Source organism: Sphaeramia orbicularis, chromosome 22 (genome assembly GCF_902148855.1).
Source record: "Sphaeramia orbicularis chromosome 22, fSphaOr1.1, whole genome shotgun sequence".
NCBI classification, from domain to species: domain Eukaryota; kingdom Metazoa; phylum Chordata; class Actinopteri; order Kurtiformes; family Apogonidae; genus Sphaeramia; species Sphaeramia orbicularis.
The window spans coordinates 9,287,559-9,310,243 of record NC_043978.1 but is presented as its reverse complement, the minus strand read 5'-3'; the positions used below and the strand labels follow the sequence as shown (position 1 = coordinate 9,310,243).

At 38.7% G+C, this 22,685-nt stretch overlaps 1 protein-coding gene across 1 annotated transcript in view; it reads right to left on the bottom strand.

Moving 5' to 3' along the window:
- LOC115413914 (A-kinase anchor protein 6-like) overlaps positions 1-22,685 on the bottom strand; it is a 58,548-nt gene that overhangs the window by 14,445 nt on the left and 21,418 nt on the right. Inside the window, exons 4-5 of the mRNA XM_030127057.1 lie at positions 3,147-3,230; positions 2,020-2,172 (exon numbers count right to left, since the gene is read on the bottom strand). Coding sequence (XP_029982917.1) covers positions 2,020-2,172; positions 3,147-3,230 — 237 coding nt within the window. The remainder of the gene's footprint in view (positions 1-2,019; positions 2,173-3,146; positions 3,231-22,685) is intronic.

The window sequence follows — 22,685 nt, the reverse complement described above, 5'->3', positions numbered from 1 at the left end:
TAATTTAAAAAATTGTCAAAAATTTAAAAAATCTAAATTTCTCAAAACTGAACAAACTTTGTCAACATTATCCCAAAGAAACAGATAAAATATGAAATGAATTCGACAGTAGTTTATTCACAGATGTTTGAAGGAATAACTGACGAAAATGAACCAAAACAAAATAAATAATCAATAAACTGGAAAAAAATGGACAAAATAATTTTTAAAAAAGTTTTGGCTGATATTGGTTTTCTTTGATACTGGTTTCATACTGGTTTCCTCCCAGCTGGACTGGACCAGCCTCCGTCCACCTCCTCTTTCATACTGGGTACTGGTTTGGTACTGGTTTCATACTGGTTTCCTCCCAGTTGGACTGGTCCAGCCTCCGTCCTCCTCCTCTTTCATACTGGGTACTGGTTTCATACTGGTTTCCTCCCAGTTGGACTGGTCCAGCCTCTGTCCTCCTCCTCTTTCATACTGGATACTGGTTTGGTACTGGTTTCATACTGGTTTCCTCCCAGTTGGACTGGTCCAGCCTCCGTCCTCCTCCTCTTTCATACTGAACCACATCTGAGCAGCAGAAGACAAATAACAGAGGCCAGCGTCTCTGACCTCGCTGCCTGGCTGGAGAGTAATTTCACTTCTGCTAGAGATGGGAGAGGAATAAAGAGAAGGGCCGGGGTATGGGGTGGGGGGGTACTGGGGGTGGGGGTGGGGGGGGCATACATCCAGGCGGTTTAGCTTATAAATGAACACTTCTGTCCGGTGATAAAACGATTGTCCTCTCCCAGTCCGGCAGATCCCCCACTACCTCAGAGTGTGTGTGTGTGTGTGTGTGTGTGTGTGTGTGTGAGTGTGTGTGTGTGTGTGTAGGTGGGGGTGGAGGGTTGTAGGGTTTCTCCATCGCTATGAGGACGTTTAACCCTCTGAGAGCCGAGAAAAAAACTGCAATATTTAGCATTTTTAGCTCATTTAAATGATGGTTTGGTATTTATTTATGATGGGTATCACTTCATCAATATCATGGATTTCTCTTTAAATTATTTTCATTTTCTTTATTCCATGTTTCTTGCCCATGAGAACATTAGAACTAAATATATAATCATAGAATTATATAAATCCATGTTGTGACTGAAGACAGAGGCTTTGGCAGCAACAAAGAAAACTAAATAATATCTGACTTTTATGAATATAGTATAAATTTTAAGGAAAATTGTATATAATCATATAGTACAGCAGATTCTATATTGTATTTAAATGGGTTCATATTTAGCACATATATATAGTGGATGTATGATGTAGAATTTTCTATATATAATTAATAAACTGATGATATATCAGTGTTGTATTAATATGAACTAACATATTTTATATTTTATTGTAATAAGTTGAATTTGTTGAAGGAGTGAATGAGCTTCTGTTTCAACTGCCTCCATTTGGAAAATAGGATGGAATCTGTATGAAGTTATGCAGTTGTTTGAACTAGATCTTATTAAACTGAAGTTGAGATGCTCATACTGAAGAAACCGGTAGAAAAAAAGTGTATGTTTAAGACAAAATGAAATAATTGGTCAAAAAATATATATATATTTTTTTACTACATATAAATCTCAGTTGGTTAATAATACAGACAGATCTTTAAAATATTCTAAATTAGAAAATAAATAAAGAAAGATAGATAGATAGATAGATAGATAGATAGATAGATAGATAGATAGATAGATAGATAGATAGATAGATAGATAGATAGATAGATAGATAGATAGATAGATAGATAGATAGAGACTGAGATGAAAGAGAAAGAGATTTCCAGATAAACCTAAACGCTAAAATTATTTCTGTGTGTGTGTGTGTTTTGGCATCTATTGCATTGAAAACAAACATTTAATGTAAAACATAAACTGTAGATTTACCGACGTGCTGTCAGACTAACTTTAACTTCAGCTCCTTCAGCGTTTGAATGTCACATGACTCCCTGACGTGCTGATTGGCTGTCAGAGTCAGCTGACCTTCGTCGATGACCATGCGTGTTCTCACCTGCTGCTCTCCCAGCTCCCTCTTCAGTCGGTTCTGCCACTGCAGCGCCTGCATCACGATGGCCTCCCACCGCCGCTCCAGGTTGATGGACAGCAGCTGCAGGGCCTCCTGGTGCTGCTCCGCCTCTGGGCCCACCTCCACCAGGGGGCCCGGCTGTGGAGCAACGGTGGAGAAACGGCGTTAATACGGACAAAAGAGTTGAACTGTAGTCAGTGGGTTCAGTTTAAAAAGACTGAAGAGTCTTTATTTGACAGCTGATGCCCTACTTTAACGTCCTACAGTGGAAATAGATCCAATGAAGATCGATCTCTAATCACAGCTTAATTCAACATTCATTCAGTATTATTTCATTACTGAGGACAAATGCTGTCAAATACTTGTTTTCTCTATATGTCATATTAAACAAAATGAATAAAATAAGCAATAAAATAAAAAGAAATAGTCTAAACACCTAAAAAAAATGAACAGAATTCAATAAAATAGTCAGTAAAATCAATAATAATTAACCAAATAATCAATAAAATGAACAAAAATAAACTAAACAATCAATAAAATAACACAAATCTAATAAAATAGTCAGTAAAATCAATAGCAATCAACCAAATAATCAATAAAATGAACAAAAATAAACTAAACAATCAATAAAATCACACAAATCTAATAAAATAGTCAGTAAAATCAATAACAATCAACCAAGTAATCAATAAAATGAACAAAAATAAACTAAACAATCAATAAAATCACACAAATCTAATAAAATAGTCAGTAAAATCAATAACAGTCAACCAAATAATCAATAAAATGAACAAAAATAAACTAAACAATCCATACAATAACACAAATCTAATAAAATAGTCAGTAAAATCAATAACAATCAACAAAATAATCAATAAAATGAACAAAAATAAACTTAACAATGAATAAAATAACACAAATCTAATAAAGTAGTCAGTAAAATCAATAACATTCAACCAAATAATCAATAAAAAAAATTAAATAAATAAACTAAACAATCAATAAAATAACACAAATCCAATAAAATACTCAGTAAATTGAACCAAACAGACTGAATTCTTTCTGTAAAGGTTCATATAACGATAATAAAGTGAAACTTGGTCTGTTTTTACCTGACTTTGCTGCAGCAGCTTCTGACACAGTTTAAGAACAGACGAAACTCCACGACGTCGAGCTCGAATCTCCGAACACAGAGACTGAAAAAGAAGAAGAACCGATGTTAGTAAATCCAACAGTCAAAGCCGGTGAAGGTTTAGCTCTGCAGAAACTGAAGAAGCATCAAACACTGGGTTTAGTTTAGTCTGGACTCAAACAAGCACATCCATGTAGGACGGATAATTATGAATAAAACAGTCAATGAAATGAAGAAAAAGGAACCAAATAAGCAACAAAATGAATAAAATAATCAACAAAATTAATAAAATGAACAAAGTAGTGAACAAACTGAGCAAGAATGAACACAATAAGCAACAAAATGAATAAAATAATCAACAACATGAATAAAAATGAACAAAATGATCAACAAAATTTATAAAATAATCAACAAAATTTCAAAAAATGAACAAAATAGTGAACAAATTGAGCAAGAATGAACACAATATGCAACAGAATTAACAAAATAATCAACGAAATTAATAAAATAATCAATGAAATTAATAAAAATTAACAAAATAGTGGACAAATTGAGCAAGAATGAACCAAATAAACAACAAAATGAATAAAAATGAACACAATAAGCAACAAAATTCATAAAATAATGAACAAAATTAATAAAATGAACAAAATAGTGAACAAATTGAGCAAGAATGAACACAATAACCAACAAAATGAATAAAAATGAACAAAATAATCAACAAAACTCAGAAAATAATGAACAAAATTAATAAAATGAACAAAATAGTGAACAAATTGAGCAAGAATGAACACAATAAGCAGCAAAATGAATAAAAATGAACAAAATAACCAACAAAATTAATAAAATGAACAAAATAGTGAACAAATTGAGCAAGAATGAACCAAATAAACAGCAAAATGAATAAAAATGAACAAAATAACCAACAAAATTAATAAAATGAACAAATTGAGCAAGAACGAACACAATAATCAACAAAATGAGGAAAAAATTATTATAGAAACAACAAAATCACCAAAATTACATCAGAAATTCACCAAATACTGAAATAAACTGTACTAAATAATGACCCGAAAGAACAGAAACAGTTCAACATATTTGAAGTTTAAATAAAGACTTTGTGTTCAACTGTTCGTTTAACATGTCTATATGGAGTCGTGTGTCTGTATGAGTCCATATGTTTGTGTAATCAGATCTATAAATGCGTGTAATACTGTCTAAATGTGTGTGTGTGTGTGTGTGTGAATTCACTCATGTGAGTCACACGTCAGAAACACTCAAACAATCGACAAAACACCAAATGTTTTATGCAAAGAAAAGCCGACGAACGTCCGATCGGTGTCTCATCCGTCCAGTTAAACTCAGGTCGTTCATAACAGTTTATCAGCGTTGAGTGGTTTTAGATCCACATCAGATCTGGGATCAGCAGAAGGAGAAAATAAAAGAAACCACCACAGATATCTAAACCTATGTAAACAGAGAAACCACCACAGCCTGTTTTCTGTCGTCCAATAAACGCACACAACAGTGAAACTACGTCCCCATTAGGAAGAACTGTATACTAGTGAGGTTCACACACAAAGGTCAGGGTATGTGTGTGTGTGTGTGTGTGTGTGTGTGTGTGTGTGTGTGAGTGTGTGTGTGTGTGTGTGTTTGCTGATGTGGACATGTGCACGGCAAACATATGTATGTGTTTGGTTGTGTGTGTGCGTGTGTGTGTGTGCGTGTATGTAACTCTGAACACGTCCCAGCCCAAACTACTTATGCTAATCCGTCCCACTCGCTGAAAAGCACTTCCTTTACATTTTCTTTACATTTTTCCAATAAATATTAAACACTATTACAATGAAATGGGATTCTCTCACTCTCTCTCTTTTATTTGCATGGGCACACACACACACACACACACACACACACACACACTGTGGTCTTCTTCTTTGGTTTAGCATATTCGGTGTCTAAACAGGAGATGGAGATGCAGAATACAGCAGACGGATCAACAGGACAAGCCTGGTGTGTGTATGTGTGTGTATGCGTGTGTGTGTGTGTGTGTGTGTGTTGCACATACATTTATTTGCAAACGGAGGTGTGTATTGTGTTGACGGAGCAACAAAACAACGGAGTGATACTCACCCTGGAGCGACAGGAAGAAGAATTAACCCTCAAACAACCTAAAGCATCTACTGATCTAAACTGTTTAATACCTGTTGATCCTCTAATCAATACACGGAAATAATTGGTGTAAAATACAGTTTTACCTCAATTATTCATAGGATAAAATGTACAAAAACTTGTAAAATGAGCAAAATACTGGAAAAATAAGGGAAAAATGAACGAAAAAAAACCTTAAAGTATGGTCTAATAGTGAACAAATCCTTCTCAAGTGAGAGGAACATGAGAAAAATACTAGAAAAATGTGGAGAATTAATAATTTCATACCATCCACAACCCTGTATTTAAAATAAGCAACACTATGAACAAAAACAGCCAAAGTGATCAAGAAAATGAACAAAAATGATAAAAAAAAACTACAAAATGATAAATAATGTGGGGGAAAATAAGGAAAATTTTTACTTAAATATAGTAAAAAAGGTTAAAATAAGCAACAAGATGAACAAAAACCGCCGAAGTGACCAACAAAATGAACAAAATGGATATAAAACTGAAACACTGATTCACCAGTAAAACCCAAAACTGGGTTTATGTTCAGTTAATGATATATTGGACTGAAAAACTAACTTTTCCCTCAGTTTTCTCTGTTTTAATATAAAAACCTTTGAATTTACTCTAAAAATCTAAATGAAATATAGGAAAATACATGACGTACAGTGAAAAAGGCAAAACACAGAGAATATGATAAAATAAATGGTGATAAAGCACTTAAAGATGGTTAAATAGAGAGAAAAATTCATTTGGGACCTGACACAAAAGTAGAACTGGGTGTTCATGGGAGTTTATTTTAGTTTTTTTATGTGTAATTATTGTTATGAAATGGACAGAGTTTATTTTAGTTTTTTTACGCGTAATTATTGTTATGAAATGGACAGAGTTTATTTTAGTTTTTTAATATGTGTATTATGTGTATATGTTTTTTTTTTGTTTTTTTTAATATGTGTATTACCTGTGAAAAAGAAAGATCTGAAGAACATGACGTTGCCCGGCATGGCGCAGCTGGGGCCCCACCCTGGAGCCAGGCCCGGGGTTGGGGCTCGAAAGCGAGCGCCTGGTGGCCGGGCCTATGCCCATGGGGCCCGGATAGGCCAGCCCGAAGAAGCGACGTGGGCCCGCCCTCTGGAGGACTCACCACCCACCAAGGGAACCGTAGGGGCTGGGTACAGTGTGGATTGGGAGGCAGTCGACGACAGGGGGCTTGACGACCCGATCCCTGGACACAGAGTCTAGCTCTTGGGACATGGAATGTCATTTCGCTGGGGGGGAAGGAGCCAGAGCTTGTGAGGGAGGTTGAGAGATACTGTCTAGATATAGTCGGGCTCACCTCCACATGTAGCTTGGGCTCTGGAACCCAACCCCTCGAGAGAGGCTGGACTCTCCACTTCTCTGGTGTTGCCAGAGGTGAGAGGCGGTGGCTGGTGTGGACTTGCTTATAGCCCCTCAGCTCAGCCGCTATGTGTTGGAGTTCACCCCGGTGAACGAGAGGGTCGCGTCCCTGCACCTTCGGGTTGGGGACAGGACCTTTTTGGAGTCCCTCGGGGGGGGTACTGGATGGTGCTCCAACTGGGGACTCCATTGTTCTCCTGGGTGACTTCAATGCCCACGTGAGCAAAGACAGTGAGACCTGGAGGGGGGCGATGGGGAGGAATGGCCTCCCCGATCTGAACCCGAGTGGCGTTTTGGTATTGGACTTCTCTGCTAGTCATAGTTTGTCTATAACGAAAACCATGTTTGAACACAGGGATGTCCATAAGTGCCTAAGTGTCCATAAATGTCCTGATGCACGTGGCACCAGAACACCCTAGGCCGGAGGTCGATGATTGACTTCATTGTTGTGTCATCAGACCTCCAGTCATGTGTTTTGGACACTCAGGTGAAGAGAGGGGCAGAGCTGTCAACCGCTCACCCCCTGGTGGTGAGTTGGATCCACTGGCGAAGGAGGAAGCCGGACAGACTTGGCAGGCCCAAACGTATTGTGAGGGTCTGCTGGGAACATCTGGCAGAGCCCGATGTCAGCATGGTCTTCAACTCCCACCTCCGGGAGAGCTTCTCCCAGATCTCGGGGGAGGCTGGGGACACTGAGTCCGAGTGGACCATGTTCTCCACCTCCGTTGTTGAAGCGGCTGCTCGGAGCTGTGGTTGCAGGGTCTCCGGTGCCTGTCGTGGTGGCAATCCCTGAACCCGGTGGTAGACCCCGGAAGTAAGGGATGCCATCAAGCTGAAGAAGGAGTCTTATCAGGCCTTGTTGGCTTGTGGGACTCCCGAGGCAGCTGATGGGTATCGGCAGGCCAGGCGTGCCGCAGCCCGAGCAGTTGTGGAGGCAAAAACTCGGGTCTGGGTGGAGTTTGGGAAGGCCAGGGAGGAGGACTATCGGTCAGCCTCGAGGAAATTCTGGCAAACCGTTTGGTGCCTCAGGAGGGGAAAGCAGTGCACCACCAACACTGTTTACAGTGGAAGTGGGGAGCTGCTGACCTCGGCTGGGGATGTTGTCGGACAGTGGAAGGAATACTTTGAGGATCTCCTCAATCCCACTGCTACATCTTCCATGGAGGAAGCAGAGGCTGAGGTCTCAGAGGTGGACTCGTCCATCACCCAAGCTGAAGTCACCGAGGTGGTTGGCAAGCTCCTTGGTGGCAGGGCACCGGGGGTGGATGAGATTCGCCCTGAGTACCTTGAGTCTCTGGATGTGCAGGGACTGTCTTGGCTGACACGTCTCTGTAACATCGCGTGGCAGTCGGGGACAGTACCCCTGGACTGGCAGACCAGGGTGGTGGTCCCCCTTTTTAAGAAGGGTGACTGGAAGATGTGCTCCAACTACAGGGGGATCACACTCCTCAGCCTCCCGGGGAAAGTCTATTCCAGGGTACTGGAGAGGAGGATCCGACCGATAGTTGAACCTCGGATCCAGGAGGAACAATGCGGTTTTCGTCCCAGTCGTGGAACACTGGACCAGCTCTATACTCTTCATCAGGTGCTTGTGGGTTCATGGGAGTTCGCCCAACCGGTCCACATGTGTTTTGTGGATCTGGAGACGGCGTTCAACCGTGTCCCTTGTGATATCCTGTGGGGGGTGTTTCAGGAGTATGGGGTCTGGGGCCCTCTGCTAAGGACAGTCCAGTCTTTGTGTGACCGAAGCAGGAGCCTGGTTCGCATTGCTGGCAGTAAGTCAGACCTGTTCCAGGTGCATGTTGGACTCTGGCAGGGCTGCCCTTTGTCACCGGTTCTGTTCATAATTTTTATGGACAGAATTTCTAGGTGCAGCCAGGAGCCGGAGGGGGTCCGGGTTGGGGACCACAGGATTTCATCTCTGCTTTTTGAAGATGACGTTGTCCTGTTGGCTTCATCAAACCTGGACCTTCAGCGTGCCCTGGGGTGGTTTGCAGCCAAGTGTGAAGCAAGCAGGATGAGGATCAGCACCTCCAAATCCGAGGCCATGGTTCTCGACCGGAAAAAGGTGGTTTGCCCTCTCCAGGTCGGCGGAGAGTCTTTGCCCCAAGTGGAGGAGTTTAAGTATCTTGGGGTCTTGTTCACGAGTGAGGGAAGGATGGAGCGTGAGATTGACAGACAGATCGGTGCAGCGTCTGCAGTGATGCGGTCGTTGTATCGGTCTGTCGTGGTGAAGAAGGAGCTGAGCCGAGAGGCGAAGCTCTCGATTTACCGGTCAGTCTATGTTCCTACCCTCACCTATGGTCATGAGCTTTGGGTCATGACTGAAAGGACAAGATCCTGGATACAAGCGGTCGAAATGAGTTTCCACTGCAGGGTGGCTGGGCGCACCCTTAGGGATAGGGTGAGGAGCTTGGTCACCAGGGAGGAGCTCGGAGTAGAGCCGCTGCTCCTCCACATCGAGAGGGGCCAGCTGAGGTGGCTCGGGCATCTGTTTCGGATGCCTCCTGGATGCCTCCCTGGGGAGGTGTTCCGGGCATGTCTCACCGGGAGGAGACCTCGGGGAAGACCTAGGACACGCTGGAGAGACTATGTCTCTCGGCTGGCCTGGGAACGCCTCGGGGTCCCCCCAGCAGAGCTGGAGGAGGAGTCTGGGGAGAGGGAAGTCTGGGCATCCCTGCTTAGACTGTTACCCCCGCGACCCGGCCCTGGATAAAGCGTAAGATAATGGATGGATGGATGGATGGATGGATATGTGTATTACTGTTATGAAATGGACAGTTTGTCTTTCTTTTTAATATGTGTATTACTGTATGAAATGGACAGTTTATTTTAGTTTTTTAATGTGTATTACTGCTACAAAAAGGACAGAGTTGACTTTAATGTGAAATGTGGCTGCAAAATGGACAGTTTATCCTTAATATGTTCGGTGATTTTGTGTTTTGTGTGGGAGTTTAGGGTCGGTAAAGGATGGGGTAAGGAGGCGGGAGATTGGACTTTCTTTTATATAATCCTTTTGCTGTTTGGTTTTAATGCAAAAAAATAAGCAAAAAAAAAAAACAAAAAAACAAAACAAAACAAAAACTAACTAACCAATGCACTGATATTTATCCCATAATATAAAACTATATTCTGACATTAGTCCTGATTGATAGAAAAGAAACACCTGAATCCAACGTGTCCGCAGACTTTTGGACACACACACACACACACACACACACACACACACACACACACACACATATATACATATATAATCTAACTGAGGTGATTATATGAGGATAATGACACATACAATTCAAATCACACTGATCCTTTTCATTTATCCAACTTCCTCTGTTCTGTGTCGCCTTTAAACCAGTGTTTGTCTTCTTCTTCTTTCAGATTTTCTCAGCCCTTCCTCCTCCTCCTCCTCCTCCTCTTTTCTCTGCAGCCACTCCAGGGCTTTCCATGTATTTTGGAAGGAAAAGCTTTAGAGCAAATATTTGTGTCCTGTGTCTGTCGACGCTCTGAGTCAATATGGATCCGACCAGGCTCGACCGGCCACAGAAAGGAAGACGGATCAGCGCATGGAAACTATCAGGGCAGAAACAATAGACACTGAGGATCGGCTGGTTCTGCTTCTGTGTCCACAAAGACACTCTGACAGACCAGGGTTTGGGATGAGAGTCTGAGCACCATGAGCTCAGTCCACCACTGGAATGTCCACATCAAGGTTCTAATAGTTTTGGATTTTTCATTATAGTTTAGTTTTATTTAGTTTTGACTTTTTTCTCTAATGTTGTCTAATGTCTAAGGTTTAATTTGTTGTTAGAGCAGGTTTGATAGTTTTTATTAGTTTTCATTTTTTTCTAAATGCTTAGTTTTCGTATTAATTTTAGTTTTGTCGTATCTTTTCTCTTCTTCTCCGTCGTATTCAAATAAATCCCAGACAGGACTCTGCTGCTTTCTCTCAACTTTAGTCTCCATGTTTCCAGGTAGAGTGGGGACCAGAAGACGACTGGAAACCACAAGTGACGGACCCTTAAATATCGTAAGGCGCCAGCAGCTAAAACTGCTAGAGTGAAATAAATCGATTTCATATCAATCAGACATTGACAAAGATGAAAACGAAGGGGATTTTATCCATAATTTTTATACGTTTTAGTTAGTTTTGTAAAAACACAATACAGTTTCAGTTATCATTTTTTTCTTTTAATTATAGTTTTTATTTATTTAAGTTGACAAAAATGTTTTTACAATTCTAGTTTTCATCATTTTGTTAGTTTTCGTTAACAATAATAACCTTGGCCCACATGTCCAGGGTGTCAGCTGGATGCATGGACAACCAGCCTCAGCCACAGTAAAATGAGTAGTCATATCCACAGCAAGATTATCGTTAACGAAAACTAATGAAATGACCAAAACTAGAATTGTAAAAACATTTTTGTTAACTGAAATAAATAAAAACGATAATTAAAAGAAAAAAAAAAAAAAGATAACTAACTGAAACTATATTGTGTGCTTACAAAACTAACTAATCAATGGTTGTCAATGTCGGATTGATATGAAATCGATTTATTTCACTTGAGCAATTTTAGCTGTTGGCACCGTACGACACTTCACGGTCCGTCACGTGGTTTAGAGTCATCTTCTGGTCCAAACTGTACCTGGAAATATGGAGGCTACAACAGCAGCGTCCTGTGTGGAATTTATGTGAATACGATGGTGAAGAAGAGAAAAGATATGAAAAAACTATAACTAAACTAAAACTAAGCATTTAGAAAAAAACAAAAACTAATAAAAACTAGCAAACCTGCTCTAAAAACTAATTAAAACTAACTGAATTAGAGAAAAAAAAGTCCAAACTAAATAAACCTAAACTATAATGAAAAATCCAAAACTATTATAACCTTGGTCCACATCTGGATTTTTTTTCGCTTCCGATCCGATTTTTTTAGGATTAGTTTTGCCGATACCAATCTGATACTGATCCGATACCGACTTTTTACAATAGAATTTGGATTTCAATTTGGACTCATTATTTCTAGGTTGTTATTCTATTATTTTACTGCAGATCCCAGTTGGGCTGAATGTGGAACCTGAACTAAAACAACTGTAGTCACTTTTCCATCAGACATCTGCACAAAACTTTACCAATATTTACTAACTGTTGAAAAAACAGAAGTTTAAAATGTTGGTTTTTCTATTAAATCACAAATGCAATGATTTGTTTATTTATTATCGCAAGGTGACACGAGAAGTCATTCCATAAACATGGTGACAAACGTAAATATGGTGTTGATTTACAGATATATTTATTATTATTATATATTACCCCTCTAACTCCTACTAAATTAAAAACAGGGGTGTCATACTCATTTTAGTTCAGGGGCCAGATTCAGCTAAATTTGATCTGCAGTGGGCCGAACCAGTAAAATAATAACATAATAATATAGAAATAATGTCAACTCCAAACTTTTCTCTATGTTTTAGAGCAAAAAAAGTTAATTTACATTATGAACAGGTTTACATCTACAAACTGTCCTGTCAAAAGATGTGAATAACATGAACAAACTGAAAAAATAAGTATAATTTTAACAATATTCTGCCTCAGTTTATCATTTCCACATGTACATTATAACTTACAGATCACAGTGGATCTACAAATACACTACAAAATTGCACTTGCTTCTCTTAAGACATTTCAGGTTATTCACATTTTTTGTGAAATTATACTTTGTTTTAGTGTAAATGCATGAAAATATGTACATTTACAAAGAGAAACATTTGGAGTTGTCATTATTTACACGTTATTGTGATCGTACTTTACTGCTCCTGCCCACTGGAGATTGAATTGGTCTGAATGTGGAACCTGAACTAAAAGGATTGTTAATATCTTCAGAGTAATTTTTGCGTTTCACAAATTCATCCCAAGGGCCGGACTGGACTGTTTGGTGGGCCGGATTTGGCCCCCGGGCCGCATGTTTGACACCTGTGGTCTAAAATGATGTGGTTTCCTGGTGTGTCCACACCCACACATGTTTTTTTCTTCTTCTTCGCTTGCTGTAACGTACGTCAACAGACGTTTTTTTTAATTCACTTGACTCTAGTTGCGAAAAAAGGTCTTTCCATTGTGATATACCATTTGCGCTACGCCCAAAAAACTATTAATCAAAAAATGAGACTTTTGGCAAAATCGGCATTTTTCCATTAGGTAAATTTTTATGCGCAAATATTTGCGCAATTTGAGGGCCAATGGAAAAGCGACTTATGACACCTTTGACTCTTAATAACTTGAGTATCATTTTTGCACTTTTCAAATTCATACTGTGGACAGATTAGAACCTTTGGTGGGTCGGTTTTGGTCTGTGGGCTGTATGTTTCCCATTGCTGTAGCCGGTCTATGGACAGGTCCGTCCAGGATATGGGGGTGTGTTCTGCTCTGTACATTAGTGATGCGCACATCAGTGGGTTACTGTGGGTTGGGTTGGGTTGGGTCAAAAGAATGTCAGTTTATTTGTGGGTGGGGTCAAATAATTCCACAAAAGCCCCACGGGTTGAAAAAGACCTGACGCCTGCATCACGTTAAAGTGAAAGTGAAACTTACAGATGTTTTAACTCCTCTAAACCTCCCGCTGTTGTGCAGATTTTCCTTTTCCTACCTTCAGAAACTTCAATTTAAGGGAGCAGGATGTGTGTTTCCCTTCGCCCCAGAACCGGGTCCGGATCAGCCTGATCTTGTGACTAAATCCGGTCTGATCTTCTAACAAATGCCAGATCGGCAGCTGATACCGCTCTGTAGATCGGACTGGGACATCCCTAAAAGTGATGTTGGTTAAATGACATCCGAAGGGTTCAAAACTCTCCAGGATGTGAAATAACAAACATCTGCAACAAGTAAAATTACACAGATTTATATTCAGAGGTTCCAGGTTGTTCACATTTGTTCAAATTATTCAAATTTTTTTTGTTAAAGGATAGTTTGTAAATGTAATTTTTTTAAATGGAATTTTCCTTTTTTACACTAAAACCAAGAGAAAAATGTAGAGCTGTCATTACTTCTAATTTATTATTAGGGGTGTAAGAAAATATCGGTTCTGCAATATATTGTGATATTTCATTTCACAGTACTGTATCAATATTAAAAAGTACTGTATCAATATTTTTAGGTATTTATACATATGCAGATATTGTGGAAGTTCATTTTTGTATTTTTGTTTTTCGTTTATTTATTATTATTTAACACTCTTTTATTAAGTAATGTCAGTTCCTTTGTGGTTATTGCACATAAATAATGTAATAATGTTCTGATGTTAGTTCTGAACTAATAGAATATGAACATTTGAACAGGATCTTAAACTGTAATGTCTGTAAAACAGAATTTCAGTTTGAACGCAGGAACATTTTGTGATATAACATAAGATCCTGTTGTGATCAAATAAAAATGTGTTTAGTATTTGTGCAGATTTCTGGTGGAATTCAATTCTTCCAGGAAATAATCATTTCAAACAAACAAAAAATTGCCTTTTTAACAGTGTCATGGTATATCGTGATATATCGTATCATGATCCTAGTATTGTGATTTGTATCATATCACCAAATTCTTGCTAATACACACCCCTAGTTTTTATTCTAGTATTTTACTGGTTCTGATCCACTTTAGATCAGACTGGTACTTCATGTACTGAAACAATTCATCGTTACTGAACTGATTCTTCATCGTACAGTTAAATTGTGTTAAATTGTGTGTATCTGACTTGATACAACAGGTGTAGAAGGTACTTTATAAAAATGCCCAATGTATCAAATGTGATACAAAGATAAATCAGAAACAAAATGATGGGGAAAATGTGTTGTATGGATTTTGTTAAAAGCTGTCATAAACATATAAATTCTAAAAACATGTTGGATCGTATCGTAACGTTACGTAAAAACTTTGCATTTCGTGGTTAGTTTTTGGTGGGTCAGGTTTTTCAGGGTTCAGTCGATGTGATCAGCTGTTTGTCCTCATATTTATTTGGACCTAAAGCAGACACAGACAACAGGTCGGTCCGCTTGTTCGTTTTTCTCCAAACAGCGATCAGAAATGTCGTCTGTCGTTTAATTTGTCATGAGCTTCGACTTTAAAGGCACCTTGTGGAGTTGTGTTTACTTCTAGCACTTCCTTTCATTTTTAATTTAACAAATCAGGGATTGTTTTACTTATTATTACGCCTCGACGGGGGCTTATCGCAGAGCAAAACAGTCCGACAACCCAAACAAAACCCCCTCCGTGTGGCCGCACTCAAGGTCGAACAACAGGAGGGATGGGAAATGAAGGAGTGATGTCTTTATCGCCTCCTTTTATTCTCTTTCTCCGTCTGTCACTCAACGTCGTCTTTCAGCGAGGGCGACCGACTCGGGATAAACAAAAAGCGGAGGATCTGCTCTCGTCCTCCTTTAATTCCCCCTTCACCCTCTCCATCCTCCATCCCCCTCTCCTTAAATCTCCCTCTCCTAAAAAACAAAATCCTCTTAACTCTCCTCCACCTCCTCATCTCCACAATCTAATTACCGAGACCTGCCGAGAAGAGAGGGATGGAGGGATGGAGGAGGAGGAGGAGGAGGAGGTTAGCGTGGATGCTACAGTATGGCTATGATGGTGAAACGCTTTGAAACGACAGCAACACACAATTTATTTTAATGAGATGAGTTCATGTGTGATAATGTGGAAAGTTTCTGGTTTAAAAAAAAACCAAAATGCTACATTTGTATTTTGTAATAATGACAAAATATGGCGTAAAATCCAAAGCTTCTACGGTGGTGATGGAGTTTATAGGTGAACATCAGAGGAGACAGAAGAACCACAGAGACTCAGATCAAACCAAACTGTTTAGACCTGAAGACAAACTAATAGGACATGATTGAACTCCACAGTTTGTGTGAACGTCCACCAGACTTTTATTAAAGATGAAAAACAAAATAAATCTACAAAAACATCCTTCGAATCAACATGACAACATCAGACTCTGGGTTTGAGGCTGATTTCTTACATTTTTTCTTTGCATTTTGGTCTCGACTGCATAAAGGTGACAGTTTACATCACTAACAGCTGATGTTGGAGCAGTTCAGGTGGTTCAGTCCGTGTTTATCTGGATCCGTTTGAACCAACTTAAAGTTATTAGAACCCCTCACATGTCTGAACAGAAGGACCTGTTCTGCCTCCAAAACAGGAGCTCATTCATAATATTAATAAAACATGCAGATGGGAGTCTGTTTTCATCCACCTGTAACTTTAATAAGCCCTATATATATATATATATATATATATATATATATATATATATATAAATATATATATATATATATATATATATATAGAGAGAGAGAGAGAGAGAGATAGATAGATAGATAGATAGATAGATAGATAGATAGATAGATAGATAGATAGATAGATAGATAGATAGATAGATAGATAGATAGATATAGTTGTAACGTATAATTTGTATATAGTTATACAGTTGTATATATGTAAACAGTTGCATATATTTGTAGATAGTTACACAGTTGTACATATTTATACATAGTTGTATATAGTTGTATACTAGTTGTATATATTTGTATATATTTGTACAGTTGTATATATTTGTATATAGTTATAAATAAAGTAAATACATCACACAGATCAAATGAACTCACATGAACATTTAAAGAACGAGTAGATGAACAAAAGAAGACGATAAAACAAAGATCCAATAAAGTTTAGATGTTTAAGAAAGAAAAAAAAAGGAAGGAGTTGATGAAAAGAAAGAAACAAAAGGAAGGAGTCGATTTAAAGAAAGAAAAAGCAGGAGGAAAAACCCAGAAACTGAAGGAAACCAACAAGAAAAAGAAAAACAGGAAAAGGAGTCGAGGGAACGAAGACAAGGACGAACGGTAAAATAAGGAGACGGAGGAGAGAGAGAGAGAGAGAGAGAGAGAGGAGGAGAAGTTTGTCTGCTTACGCTGTGACCCACTGGATATTTCAATCAATTACCATTAATTAGAAATCTCTGATTAATTCTATTTGTTGATTAAGTCAATTAAAACCACAAGCACTCGTTATCGCACAACGAGCCTAATGAATTCCTGTCGACAATTTGTTCCCTCACACATATTCTATTCCCTCTGCAGAGAACACAGCCTACAGCCACAACTACAACCACAACCACACCTCCTCCTCCTTCTCCTCCTCCTTCTCCTCCTCTTCTTCCTCCTCTCCTTCTCCTTCTTTTCCTCCTCCTCTTCAGTGGACTGTCTATAGTCTGTCCAGTTGAATTTAGTAAAATCCTCTCCCTCTTCCTCTTTTTCCTTCTCCTTTCTCCTTCTCCTCCTCCTCTTCTTCTTCCTCCTCCTCAGTGGACTCTCTACTGTCTGTCCAGTTAAATTTAGTCTAGTCCTCCTCTTCTTCTTCCTCTTCTTCCTCCTCCTCCTTCTCCTCCTCCTGTCTACAGTCTGTCCAGTTGTATTTAGTCCAATCCTCCTCTTCTTCCTCCTCCTCCTCTTCCTCTTCCTCTTCCTCCTCCTCTTCTTCCTCCTCCTCTTCCTCTTCTTCCTCTTCCTCTTCTTCCTCCTCCTCCTCCTCCTCCTCCTCCTCCTCCTCCTCCGTCTACAGTCTGTCCAGTTGTATTTAGTCCATTCCTCCTCCTCTGGAGCTCCTGGAGGTGAGTTCTTCGACTCCTTGAGCTCAGGCTCTGTTCACAGATCCCTTTCCTCTGGATCTCAAGGCCAAGGTTGTCCAACCTGGGGTCCAGGGACTAGACCGGGCCCATCTGGAGGACCGCAGGGAAACACACTTGTACAGAAAACCCACTACGTTTCCTCAGGTCTAGGTCATGTTGTTGTTGTTGTTGTTGTTGTTGAGTGAAACCTGGTGAAATCCACCCAGTATCTGTCCACTGATGCATCTGTTTTTAACCTGACAGTAACTAAACTCACAGACAGTTACAGTGGATTCTGTTGGAGTTGGTGGGTTTTACAACTGAACAGGTGGAAAACTTCACATATTGTTTGAATTGACCTTTATTTGATGGGCATAAAGACCGAAAATATGAACATTAACTTGATCATATTTTATTATATCCTATTATATGGTATCATACTGTTTTTTTGTTGTTGTTTTTTTAACCTATATCTTTGTACAGCAATTTGGTCACTTTACATTGTTGTAAATGTGCAACAGAAATAAACTTGACTTTATATCGTATTGTAGTGTATCGTCATGTATCTAATGAATCATATTGCTCCATAATGTTACATATCATGCTGTATCATATTGTAACATACTGTATCATATCGTATCATATCATAAAGTATCATATTATATCGTAATGTATCATATCATTACTGTATCGTACCATATCATACCATTTTGTACCATATCGTACTGTATCGTACCATATCGTGCTGTATTGTAATATAACATACTGTATCTTAACAAAGTTTCGTCATATTTTCTTCCTTAACCCATACAGACCCAGTGCTACTTTTGTGTCAATTCCCAAATAATTTTTTCTCTATTTTCAAGTTTTATTTAGTGATTTATCACCATTTATTCTAATCTTATGCTTAGTATTTTGAGAAGCATTCTTAAGTGAAAATCAGGTATTTTCCAATATTTATTTTACTCATGTCCATAAAGGTTCTGAGTAAAATTAAGGGTTCTGATATCAGAAACAGAGAAAATGGAGATAAAAGTGTCTTTTTCAGTCCAATCTGTCATTAACTGAACATAAACCCAGTGTGTCCATCCACTGCCATTGATCCAACTCCATGGGTTTTACTGGGGAATCAATGTTGTAGAAGATTACGGTGTTTCCACGGTAACTACGGAGCCTCTGAACGTCCAAATATGGTCACATCTGATGACCATGAAAAGATGAAGAACTGTGTTTTACACCAATTATTGACATGTATTGATAGGATTAATGGATCAACAGGAATTAAACAGTTTAGATCAGTAGATGGTTCAGGTTAAAGGTAGACGTTTGGGTCTTTATAGGTTAAAGGTGGACGTTTGGGTCTTCAAGGGTTTTTTCTTTAAGGGTTAAAGGTGGATGTTTGGGTCTTCAAGGGTTAAAGGCGGACGTTTGGGTCTTTAAGGGTTAAAGGCGGACGTTTGGGTCTTTAAGGGTTAAAGGCGGACGTTTGAGTCCTTAGGGGTTTTTTCTTTAAGGGTTAAAGGTGGATGTTTAGGTCCTTAAGGGTTTTTTCTTTAAGGGTTAAAGGTGGATGTTTAGGTCCTTAGGGGTTTTTTCTTTAAGGGTTAAAGGTGGACATTTGGGTCTCTTTCCCTTATTTCAGCTCCTTATTTCACTGTTTCCTGTCTACTTCCAAATGATATTATCTGCAAAAAGCAGCGTAAACTTAGTCAGTGTGTGTTTGTTGTGTGTTTGTGTGTCTGTTTGTCAGACCTGTAACTGAACGTGTGTCCTAAGTTTAAAGAGGCGTGTGCGGACCGACACCTGGGCGATAATCGCTCCTTTAAAAACAGCTGAATCCGCTCTAATGCTGTACTCAACACCAGGTACAGTACACCAGTTCCACCGTGGGGTCATGTCACCGCCGTCTCCTCCGACCCACAATCCATCTGTTTCCTGCTCTGGGGTTTTTAACATCACATATAAATGAGTCTGAAAGTCAGTGGGATTCGTTAAGGGCTTTTAGAGCAATTGACTGAAAATGGAAGTGACTATAAAGTAAGACGAGGCTCCCACACATTTAACCGCTGTGTTTGTGGCATTGACGGTTAAACCACATGCATTAAAACAGCGATTTAGTCTGACAACGACGACGATGAGAGATTCCGGGCTGTCGCTTGTCTCTGTGGACAACCTGTGACGGGGTCAGAGGTCACAGAGGTCAGCGTTCAGGAGGTGATCAGAGAAATGAGGTGAAAATGAAGATAATGAGGAATATTCAGCAGATACAGAGTTAAGAGTTAGAATTCCATTGGAGAAGCAGTGAGTGTCTGTTCTTTCATTAAATCAAACCAAAACAAAAGAATTAATTTTATTTATTTTGTGCTTGAAACAAACTGGGTTTTTAATTTTGTGGAAACCGATAAAACATGAGTGATTCTTTTGTTCAGTTTGGTTTTGTTAAGTTCTCATTTGTCAACGTAATATCATGACTCATGAAAATATTCATGCCACTTTTAATTGGCCTGTTATCTGTACGTAATTTCAGCTTTCCGTGAGTATGTTCACGCCACATCAAATACCATGACGTAGTGACGGTTAAGGGTTAGTGGTTATGTGAACTGGAGAGCCTTGTGTGAACTGACACGCGATCAAATGGCACTGAATAACATGCAAAAGTTGGTCAAACTTGTATAAAAGACAGTAAAACTAAACAAAAAGGTGGATAAAATAAACTAAAATAGTTTCCACATCTGTTTAATGGAATCATGAAGTTTAATTAAACTCAAACTCATAAATGTTTACTTTAACAGTAACACTGTGTCATAATGTTAACGTGCTGAATCAGCTGATAGTTTATATTATAGCTCTGTTAGCTTAGCTCTGTTAGCTTAGCTCTGTTTTATGTGTTGTCAGAAGTTGAACTAGGATAAAAGATGGTAAAAGTAAAATAAAAGGTGGGAAAAATGAACTAAAACATGGTAAAACCAAACTAAAAGATGCTAAAACAGACTAAGAATTAGTAACATACGTCTGATTGTAAAACCAAACTATTTAATGGTTCAATCAGACGTAAAGATGGTTAAACTAAAGTATTGTTAAACCAAACTTAGAGACATTTTCAACGAACAAAAACCAGGATAAAAGACGGTGAACTCAAGTAAAAGATGCTAAAACAGAATAAAAGGAGTCTAAATTATTGTAAAACCAAACTATTTATTGGTTAAACTAAACTAAAGTATAGTTACACCAAACTTAGAGATGGTTTTAACAAACAAAAAACAGGATAAAAGATGGTAAACTCAACTAAAAGATGTTTAAACAGAGTAAAACGAGTCTAAATTATTGTAAAACCAAACTATTTAATGGTTAAAGATGGTTAAACTAGACTAAAGTATAGTTAAGCCAAACTTAGAGATCATTCACATCAACTAAAAGTTGGTCAAACTTGTATAAAAAATAGTAAAACTGAACAAAAAGGTGGCTCAAATAAACTAAAATAGTTTCCACATCTGTTTAATGGAATCATGAAGTTTAATTAAACTCAAACTCATAGATGTTTATTTCAACAGTGGATAAAACAACACCGTGTCATAATGTTAACGTGTGGCATCAGCTGATAGTTTACATTATAGCTGTTAGCTTAGCTCTGTTAGCTTAGCTCTGTTTTTTGTGTCGTCAGTAGCTGAACTACAGATCTGTTTGAATCTAAACTAGATCAGAACTGTCCCAGTTTAGTCTGAACCACAGATCAACAACACATGCTTATTTATTTATTTTTTAACTTATTAACTGAAATATTTCACTTTTTAACGTTTTAACTGACTGAAAAAATTAACTGTGCCTTGTGTGTTTTATGTCGCGTGCTACATATTATATGCGTGAATGAATTTTAGAGTATATTTTATGGAGGTGCATCGTAAACACCAAACGCCATAAGAACTGGTGTGACATACAACTCTATTTCATGAGCTCAGTGTCCATTTGTCCAGGGCACTGTTCATCCTCAGTTGTTTTTGAAGTTCAGCTGGACTGGACTGGACTGGACTGGACTGAACTGGACTGGACTGTTCTGGTGTTTGTTTCATGTGAACCCTGTGGTAGAAACAGCAGCGCGGCCTCCAGACGTGGAAACGGATTAGCGCTGACATCATGGGCTCGCATTGATTATTGTAAGTTATTAGACGCAGTCAGGTTTTTTGCCGCTCGACACACGGGGGCATTTTAGGGATGAAAGCTTTACTCTTAAAATATTCAGCAGCGGTAAACAAATGGAGTCTATATGAAGTCAGTGAGTGAAAGCATTTACTGTTCAGGCTAATGCAGCGGCTGAACGCAGCGGCGGCGGCGGCAGGAGTTAAAACGCTGCTATCAATAAAAGCCAATCTGCTTGTGTCTGTCCACATCCCTCTGAGCATTCATCTTTCCCACTCCTCCTCTCATCCGTCTTTCCTTTTTGTTTCGGGGTGAATCACTTTCCAGTCTTTGTCTCAGTGCATCTTTTTGTCTCCTCAGTCTTTTCTCTTTTTCTTCGTCCTCGTCTCCATCGTTCACTCCGGCTTTAGTTCTTCTTCTATTGTCTTGTTCATATGTTTCAGGTTAAACAGGTGCATTTGATGCTTCTATCCAACCCATCTGCTCTTCTTCTGCAATAACGTCATCAAACATCATCAACTATGTACGTGTGGACGACTTTTCTGATTGGTCTGTGTCTGTAAATGTGGTACCAGAGACACAAACAGGACCAAAACCAGCAATAAATCAACACTATATAAACAGCCTGGACCACTGACTGAAGAAAGTATACAGCTCATTAGTAAAACCAGGATAAAAGACAGTAAAAATAAAATAAAAGGTCTGAAAAATGAACCAAAAGATGGTAAAACCAAATGAAAAGATGCTAAAACAGAGTAAGAATTGGTAATATACGTCTAAAAGATTGTAAAACCAAACTATTTAATTGTTCAGTCAGACATAAAGACGGTTAAACTAGACTCAAGTAGAGCAAAACCAAACTTAGAGATGGTTTGAACAAACAAAAACCAGGATAAAAGATGGTAAACTCGACTAAAAGATGTTAAAACAGATTAAAATGAGTCTAAATTATTGTAAAACCAAACTATTTAATTGGTTTATTATTATTCTATTCTACTCTACTCTGTTCTATCCTATTCTATTCTACTATGTTTCATTCTTCTGTTGGATTCTATTCTATTCTATTCTATTTGATTCAATTCTATTCTGTTCTAGTATGTTCTATTCTATTCTGTTCTGTTCTAATCCGTTTCATACTTCTGTTCGATTCTACTCTGTTCTGTTCA